Here is a 9787-nt window from a genome sequence, read left to right on the forward strand (position 1 = left end):
GATAAAATTACTAAGTACCTACCTAAACTAGTAAGTAATAACATGATCTGACGAACACTTAACTCGTACTAACTTTATTGTATGAATAAAGTTTATAGTGTCATTAGTGCAATTACCGTTGCTCTACTTGAGTATGACAGTCGCGTATCAACGCTGGACATTATTTAGAACAATATGTGTAGGTACGTACGTACCAATAGGTAATAGGTACCAACAATAACTTATGGAAAATATTTATGGGAAGATAATTGCTACTGAAGAGAACTGAGTATTTAAGTAAGTACCTACATTAAATTGGACGTCAACATTGGAATTATGTGAGAAATGTAGACTTAAGCAAGTAGATTAATAATACGACGTAAACCTTAACAAACCTAGTAAATATCCCAAGTAGACACAGCCCATACAGATTCTACTATGGATGAGAATAGAACCCTCACAATGCCCTACCAATTTGCACCGTCGCATAGAAAATAATCCCACAGTGTACTCAAATAGAATCTGCATTCAAGATGCAAACAATTACGCTGCACATCATTCGTACACTGCACTTACCCCATTCCTGGCAAGCTTACCTAGTTACCGTAATGAATGCGATGACAATGGGGTCGCAAGGTGGCAAGGAGGTAGCAGCTCTACGGCGTGGCGTAGTACAACTAACACAAACAGTACGCAAACGTCTACTCTTAATATTATCTAGTTCCAATAATCATAAACATTTACCCTATTACTGGCAGCATACCTAGTTATTACCGTAATGAATGCGGTAACAAATATAACAATGAGATCGCAAGGGGCAAGGAGTTAATAGCGACGCTACGGTGTCGCGTAGTATACAACTAACACCAACTTAGCAATTTTTTATGTGCTTATAAACGCTTCGTACTTGTTGACTAGACTAATATACCTACCTACATTTATTTATTTACAAATTTATTTATTATATAACTAGCGACCCGCCCCGGCTTCGCACGGGTTAATCTATATATATAAATGCAAGTGTCCTGACTGACTGACTGACTGACTGACTGACTGACTGATTCATCAACGCAGAGCCGAAACTACAAAAGCTAGAAAGTTGAAATTTGCACACTAGGTTGCATTTGTAAAGTGTACAAGAGATAAGAAGCGATTTTGAAAAATTCAACCCCTAAGGGGGTTAAAAAGGGGATGAAAGGTTGTATGGGGTTCAAGTTTTAGTTTAAGCTAGGAATTTGAAACTTTGTGAAAATGTATTATATTAAAAAACAAGAAAACTAATTTCAACGTTTTCGAAAATTCATCCCCCAAGGTGGTGAAAAAGGGGTTGAAAGTTTGTATGGAGATCAAATATTTTTGTGAGTGTAGGACGTGAAAATTTGTATATGGGTATGTTATTATAAGACAGTAAAAGTAATTTCAGCGTTTTTGAAAATTCATCCCCTAACAGGGTTAAAAAGGGGTTGAAAGTTTGAATCCATTACAAATGCTTTGAAACTTCTTAGAAAGGCATAATAGCCGATTACAAAAAACAGTAATTGCGACGTTTTAGGAAATTCAACCCCTAAGGGGGTAAAAAAGGGAATGAAACTTTGTCTTGGGGTGCAAATTTTATTTTAAGCTAGGACCTTGAAACTTTGCAAAAAGGTATTAAATTAAAAAACGAGAAAACTAATTTCAGCGTTTTTAAAAATTCATCCCCCGAGGTGGTGAAAAAGGGGTTGAAAGTTTGTACGGAGATCAAATATTATTGAGAGTGCGGGACTTCAATCTTTGTATAAAGCCATATTAATAGATCTCAAGAAAAGTAATTTCAGCGTTTTTTAAAATTCATCCCTTAAAAGGGTTAAAAAGGGGATGAAAGGTTGTATGGGGTTCAAGATTTATTTTAAGCTAGGAATTTGAAACTTTGTAAAAATGTATTAAATTAAAAAATAAGGAAACCAAATTCAGCGTTTTCGAAAATTCATCCCCCAAGGTGGTGAAAAAAGGGTTGAAAGTTTGTATGGAGATTAAATATTTTTGTGAGTGTGGGACTTGAAACTTTGTATATGGGTATATTATTATAAGACAAGAAAAGTAATTTCAGCGTTTTTAAAAATTCATCCTCTAACAGGGTTAAAAAGGGTTGAAAGTTTGAATCCATTACAAACGCTTTGAAACTTTTTAGAAAGGCATAATAGCCGATTGCAAAAAAAAGGAATTGCGACGTTTTAGGAAATTCAACTCCTAAGGGGGTAAAAAAGGGGATGAGACTTTGTCTTGGGGTGCAAATTTTATTTTAAGCTAGGACCTTGAAACTTCGCAAAAAGGTATGAAATTAAAAAACAACAAAACTTATTTCAGTGTTTTTAAAAATTCATCCCCCGAGGTGGTGAAAAAGGGGTTGAAAGTTTGTACGGAGATCAAATATTTTTTAGAGTGCGGGACTTCAATCTTTGTATAAAGCCATATTATTAGATCCCAAGAAAAGTAATTTCAGCGTTTCCAAAAATTCATCCCTTAAAAGGGTTAAAAGGGGGTTGAAAGATTGTATGGGGTTCAAGTTTTAGTTTAAGCTAGGAATTTTAAACTTTGTGAAAATGTATTATATTAAAAAACAAGAAAACTAATTTCAGCGTTTTCGAAAATTCATCCCGCAAGGTGGTGAAAAAGGGGTTGAAAGTTTGTATGGAGATCAAATATTTTTGTGAGTGTGGGACTTGAAACTTTGTATATGGGTATATTATTATAAGACAGGAAAAGTAATTTCAGCGTTTTTGAAAATTCATCCCCTAACAGGGTTAAAAAGGGGTTGAAAGTTTGAATCCATTACAAATGCTTTGAAACTTTTTAGAAAGGCATAATAACCGATTGCAAAAAAAAGGAATTGCGACGTTTTAGGAAATTCAACCCCTAAGGGGGTAAAAAAGGGGATGACACTTTGTCTTGGGGTGCAAATTTTATTTTAAGCTAGGACCTTGAAACTTCGTAAAAAGGTATGAAATTAAAAAACAACAAAAATAATTTCAGTGTTTTTAAAAATTCATCCCCCGAGGTGGTAAAAAAGGGGTTGAAAGTTTGTACGGAGATCAAATATTTTTTAGAGTGCGGGACTTGAATCTTTGTATAAAGCCATATTATTAGATCTCAAGAAAAGTTATTTCAGCGTTTACAAAAATTCATCCCTTATAAGGGTTAAAAAGGGGTTGAAAGATTGTATAGGGTTTAAATTTTTTTTAAGCTACGAATTTGTAACTTCGTAAAAAGTTATTTCATTAAAAGAGAAGTTTTTAAAAATTCATCCCCTGTAAGGATCCAAAAGGGGTTGAAAGTCTGTATAGGGTTCAAATTTTATTTAAAGCTAGGAACTTGAAACTTCGTAAAAAGGTATTTTATTAAAAAACAAAAAACCCTATTCAGCGATTTTAAAAATCATCCCCCGAGGAGGTGAAAAAGGGGTTGAAAGTTTGTATGGAGATCAAATATTTTTGAGAGTGCGGGACTTAAATCTTTGTATAAAGCCATATTATTAGAACACAAGAAAACTAATTTCAGCGTTTTTAAAAATTCATCCCATAACAGGGTTAAAAAGGGGTAGAAAGATTGTATAGGTTATAATTTTATTTAAAGCTAGGAACTTGAAGCTTTGTAAAAAGGTAAAGGTAAAGAAAACTAATCAGAGTCTTTGATAATTCATCGCCCAAGGTGGTGAAGGGGGTCAAAAATTTGTATGGAACCCAAATATTTATTTGAGTGCGGGACTTGAATCGTTGTATAAAGGCATATTATTACAGTACAAGAAAAGTAATTTCAGCGTTTTTCAAAATTCATCCCCTAAAAGTTTAAACAGGGGTTGAGAGTTGGTAGAGGGTTCAAATTTTATTTAAAGCTAGGAACTTCAAACTTCGTAAATAGGTAGTTAGGTAGTAGGTTTTATTAAATAGTGGACTTGAAAATCTTCTGCGGGTTGAGAGAGATTATATCGAGAACAATTTTATTCAGTTAGGGGCTTGAAACTTCGTAGCCAGGTTGTGAAAGACAAATCTCATGCGTTGTATAATAATTAACAAATGATTAACCGTCCCTACTGCTATCTTTTGCTGCATAATGTTCTAAAGCTAAACTAATGTAGAATGTATAACCACCAATATACAAATCCACGCGTACGAAGTCGCGGGTTACAGCTAGTTATACATAAACCTTCCTCTTGAATCACTCTCTATTCAAAAAATCATTAAAATCATCTATTAAAAAAAACCGCATCAAAATCCGTTGCGTAGTTTTAAAGATCTAAGCATACAGACAGACAGCGGGAAGCGACTTTATTTTATACTTTAGTATGATGATGTTGATGATGATAGTGATATGTGTACTGCGACCGGACTGGCATCAATTTAAACTTTAATTAGCCTGTCTTTGTTTGCATTGCCTACTCAACGAGAATGGCGATCGGAACAGTTAATTTTCAAATGGAACTTCGTCGAGTGTACACAGCTGATTAAGCTGCCTGAATTATTAATTGACGTTTAATTGGTGGGTAATTTTGTTTTGTTCTCTTTGCTGTTGAAAGGATTTTGTTGATTAACGGGTTTACATTAATTATTGCCCTTTTACACGTGTAACGGTAATGAATTAACTTTTTCTGCAATTTTTTTCCATGTGTATTATTAATTGATTTACAATACTTACACACCGTCCTTCTTTAATTTAATTGCGAAAATGGACGCTTACTCCAGTCAAGTATATTATCATTGTAATTGTAATTTATTTGCTAGAATCATGGGTAACACAGATGTTACATCGAAATATTAGTCCAGTAACAATTTTGCCGACTTACGGCGTGCAAATTTAACTATACTTGCTTACTATACTTAACTAACAAGGACTCTGGATGCAAATTCAACTTCAATTCTGATCTGAGTCTCGAGACTGGGAAAACTATGGACAAGTAAGACATGTTGGAGTCAGCCCTAAGTATACGTTTATTGTCAAAGCTTGCCGATTACTTGCCTCCATTTAACCAGTATAAAGGTGATCCCGGTTATAGAAAACGTATTACGAAACACGAGGTCATAGTCACTGGTAATAAACTCCTGCACAAAGCTGTCAGTAGTCAGATTGCTCCACAACGGGATTAGAAATAGTATTCCGTGAAACACCTGGGTAGTCGTATAGTGGTTATACTCGTATACATATATGATTATATGTATATGTGAAACTGATTTTTGGCTGCTATCCAATAACCACGAACTTCTTTTTACTAATCACGATAGCTGACTGGCATTATCAGAGATGATGGCAAGAGGCCCGATGGGGTGTCCTAAGTTCCTTGGAGCTTGGTACGGATGTTAGTGTGGGATGCTACCTGCGTAGACACACTGCTGGCACCGTCCCACCTCCAACGGACTAATATAAAATTAATCGGGCGTAGCGGCGGAAAGCGCCGAAATTTTTAAACGTAACAAATATTAAGAGCCTCGGTGGAGAAGAGAGTACCATTTTGTACCATTTGGAGTTGAAACTCTAGGTCCATGGGGTCCCAGCGCGCATAAGTTGTTCGCAGAAATCGCGAGGCGTCTGGTTGACGTAACTGACCGAAGAGCTGGCGGCTACCTCGCACAACGTATCAGAATTACGATACAGCGAGGAAATGTCGCCAGCATCCTTGGTATTGTACCAAGGCTCAAGGGCCTATTTTAGATTTAAGTTATTAATTTCTTTTAGTAATACCACTGTATAGGTATATATATCTTGTTTGTAAATAAATGATTTTGACATCACGATAGGTAGGTACATTTCCACGTTTTTAAATTTGCTTATTTTGTAAAAATTAGGTATGAAGTATAAAAATTGGAATCTGATCTGACTGACTGCTAAGCCAAAGCAAGAGGAATTTTATGGTCCATTATTATTACTCATTAACTAGGTCATGCGCAGGCAGACATTCAAGTCAGTTGTTTTTCAGCCACTTGCTTGTCCAAAACTGATAATGCCTACATGTAATTACTACTTAGGTACCTAATTACATATTTACTGTTATAAAAGCCCCGGCAATAGGTAGTTAAGTCAATGATAAATAATGTATTATCAATTTCCATACAAAGTGACCCGTTTTCCATGCCCTTGTTTTAGCGGTATCTAATCAATATACAATTGAAACTCTCACCTACTTACTGACCTACTTCTATTTGACCGTTTCGGTTGTCCTCCTCTCCACACTCCGGTCTCTACGACCTATACAAACAGTATTTATCCTATAAGATGCTTTAGGAGTTTGGTTGTATGAACCTCGGAATATCCGTTTAATAGAGACCTTAATTAAGCTATGTAATAGTATATTAATTATACGTAGCCTCTGTAGGTCGAAAGCTCTATTCATTAAATTCTATGCGACGCCCCTGTTCCGACTTTGAATGGGATTTTTATTACAGGCTTGATACGGGTAGGTATAGTAGGTAATAGGTAGTAACCTCCATAATAACTGTCCAGCAGTTGGGTAATAAAAGACCAAATCAGTTTTATTTATTATTTATTTATTTATTTATGTTAAGGAGAACCAACAGCTACAAACTTTAAATAGATAGTAATATTAAAAACAGGAAGCCAATTACAGGAACTCACAGGTAGTTACAAAGTATTAAATTTAAAACTAATGCTAGCACCTACGCACACACACATGCGTACAAAAAGAGAAGGAAAAAAAGAGAAAAAAAACATAATTGAAAATGGCAATAGAAGCCTTACAATAGATCCTAAGTTTAATAAGTTTAATACCTACTTAGTACATTAGCGCCTGGAATGTCAGAGGTCTCAAAATTCGAGCGATGAAAACAAAATAAAGTAAAATTATCATAACGGTATACAGTTAAATAATACATAATTATGTAATGTCGCTATCAAGGCGCCAATACACTTAGTTGAATAAATTAATTTTAATGCATTTTGCTCGCCTAATTAGAAAAAAAAACAAAAAGTATACATGAATTAAATACATTGGTAGGAAGGTCGCTCACATAAAACACCGCTCAACCAAACTATGCCTTACATTGGGAACTTTACAATTGAATATATCGATATCAAGTTCCTTCGACAGCTCATTGAGCCTTCGACTCGCACGAACTAGGAAGCTATTCTGTCTATACTTGGAGGATGCAGTCTTAACAGATAATGGGGGATAGTACCTTTTAGAACGATAGGGAGTATTGAAAGAAAGTTTACCAAGTAGCTCGGAACAGTCAGTTACGCCACTGGTGATGTTCAGGAGAAAAGTAATGTCAGATATATCACGTCTTTTTCGCAAAGGGACTAGATGGTGTTTCTTACAAATACTTAAATAATTGGATGAACTATAGGGATATTTCAGTTTATAGCATAAATATTTTATAAACTTTTTCTGAACGCGTTCAATTCGGTCAATGTAAGTATTATAGCAAGGGTTCCAGACCTGTGACGCGTACTCCAGTTTACTCCTGACATATGCGCAATATAGCACTTTAAGGGTTTTAGCTTGGGTGAAGTATACAGAATTTCGCATTATAAAACCTAGCGCTTTTAGTGCTCCACTAATAATATTATCTATATGCTTGTCAAATATAAGTTTAGAATCGTGAATAACACCCAAGTCCTTCATATACGTTATTTTCTCGAGCGGGTAGCCCTTTATTATATATGATGTGGGAGTTACATTGCGTTGACGGGAAAATGTTAACGAAAAGCACTTGGAGGGATTAAGCTCTAACTTATTTATTCCACAGTACTCATCAAGACGTTCTAGATCGGATTGCAATAACATTGAGTCATAATTGGATTTTATATTTTTAATGATTTTCATGTCATCCGCAAAACAAAGAAGTTTAGAGTGCAAAAAACACTTGCCTATATCGTTAACAAAAATGTTGAATAATAACGGACCGAGCAGGGACCCTTGAGGGACGCCGCTTGGGACTGACACCCATCCAGATATATAGTTATTGACTACGACAGCCTGAGACCTATTATTGATATACGAGGAGAACCACCTCAGTAAATCCCCATGTATTCCCATGTCATATAACTTGGATATCAGTAACCTATGATCAATCCTATCGAAACACTTGCTGTAGTCAGTATATATGACGTCTACCTGAAGGCCACCATCCAATGCTTCAGTGACATAATCATTCAGTAAAACAAGATTGGATACAGTTGACCTTCGTTGCAAAAAACCGTGCTGATAATCATTAAAAGAATGTTTAAAAGTATCGTATACTTGTTTAAATACAATTTTTTCAAGTACTTTAGAAATTATACACAATTTCGATATCGGTCTATAATTAGTTATTTCCGTTTTCGGACCCTTTTTATGCACGGGGGTGATAAAAGCCGACTTCCATATTGAGGGTATTGAGCACTCGGCGAATGAACGCTGAAAGAGTAAAACAATGGGACACACCAAGCTCTTAGCACAGTTAATTAGGAACTGGGCAGGTAGCTCATCAGGTCCCGCTGACTAAGTTTTAGTTATAAATGAAAAATAAAGGTTGACAAACTTTCGGCACATACACGGGGCGCATAGAAAATGTGGGAGCTCAACTCTGAGCATTGTTGTCAAACATTCATATGCCACCCGACTCACCCATTGCCGGGACATCCGCCGCCACTTCCGCCGCCAAAGATGGAAGATCGGGCTGGTTCGTTGACAGCGCGAGCGTCCCCGATATTATAAATAAATATCCCTTTATTTCTTTCTAACTAGATTCACAGGCACGGCACAAAATATCGATATTCACAACACAAGATTATTAATTTTACCGCGGCACGGCCGCAGCGGCCGGAGATCTGCGTAAACTTGCGTACGGCTTGTCTTGGGAAGCTATTTTTGATGCAAAAGCGATGGGACGCCAATGTCTAGAGCATGCATTGAATATGCAATGCCAGCCTTGGGTTCGTGTGTGGGTAAATCACCTGCGCGTCTTCGGACGTGCCTGCTTACATTGCAAACGTCGTCCTTAATAAGCAGTTAGCAACAACATAGTTAGGTACTTAAACCTGCCTTCTGCCTCCTCGAATAAGAACTACTACTTACTGGCAATAGGGTAAAGCTACCTATCGACTTATTTATGTGTTTACCAGGTCTCATCATCTTCGCGTTGTCCCGGAATTTTGCCACGGCTCATGTCATGGGAACCTGGGGTCCGCTTCGCAACTAATCCCAGGAATTGGCGTGGGCACTAGTTTTTACGAAAGCGACCAATGTCTGCCAGGTCTATTATAGCTAAAACTGTAAGTAGTTAGGTAAGTCTATGATAATAGGTATTAGGTGAAAATTTATTTACGCTTTCTCTGTTATTAAATACAAAGGAATATCTAATAGATATAGATAGAAGACGCAATTTTTCCTAGGGCGCCTTTAGACCAACTCCTAACTAAAGTTTTCATCATGTAAGTACCTACATATACATACTATTTAGCATATAAAACTTTACATTGAGTTACCACAGACAGCACAGATGGGCCATGGGCCCATGGGATACTGAAATAGGCAGTTGTATGATATTTCTCTATTAATTAAAGAGTCGAAAGTTTCCATCCCAGGTCGAAGATCCAGGGGCAGACCCAGAACAAGATGGAAGGATGTAGTGCTAAAGAACATGAGTAAATCCAAATTATCCGAGGACGATGTCGTGGACAGGGCGAAGTGGACAAGGTAACGCAGGAAAGCTGACCCCACTCCACCACCATGTAAGATAGATTTATATAATCGAAAGATTCACGTACCTGTATGATAATAGTTAAGTTTTTTTAATGAAGTAAGCAATTACCAAGAGTATTCCGTCAGATGGGGTTG

General features: G+C 36.5%; 1 protein-coding gene across 1 annotated transcript in view; it reads right to left on the reverse strand.

The window, feature by feature from the left end:
- Positions 1–8971, reverse strand: part of LOC134649701 (phosphoinositide 3-kinase adapter protein 1) — a 40039-nt gene extending 31068 nt beyond the window's left edge. The window contains exon 1 of the mRNA XM_063504537.1: positions 8576–8971. Coding sequence (XP_063360607.1) covers positions 8576–8579 — 4 coding nt within the window. The 5' untranslated portion in view covers positions 8580–8971. The remainder of the gene's footprint in view (positions 1–8575) is intronic.
- Positions 8972–9787: the final 816 nt, after the last annotated feature.

This window comes from Cydia amplana, chromosome 1 (assembly GCF_948474715.1).
Source record: "Cydia amplana chromosome 1, ilCydAmpl1.1, whole genome shotgun sequence".
Classification (NCBI taxonomy): domain Eukaryota; kingdom Metazoa; phylum Arthropoda; class Insecta; order Lepidoptera; family Tortricidae; genus Cydia; species Cydia amplana.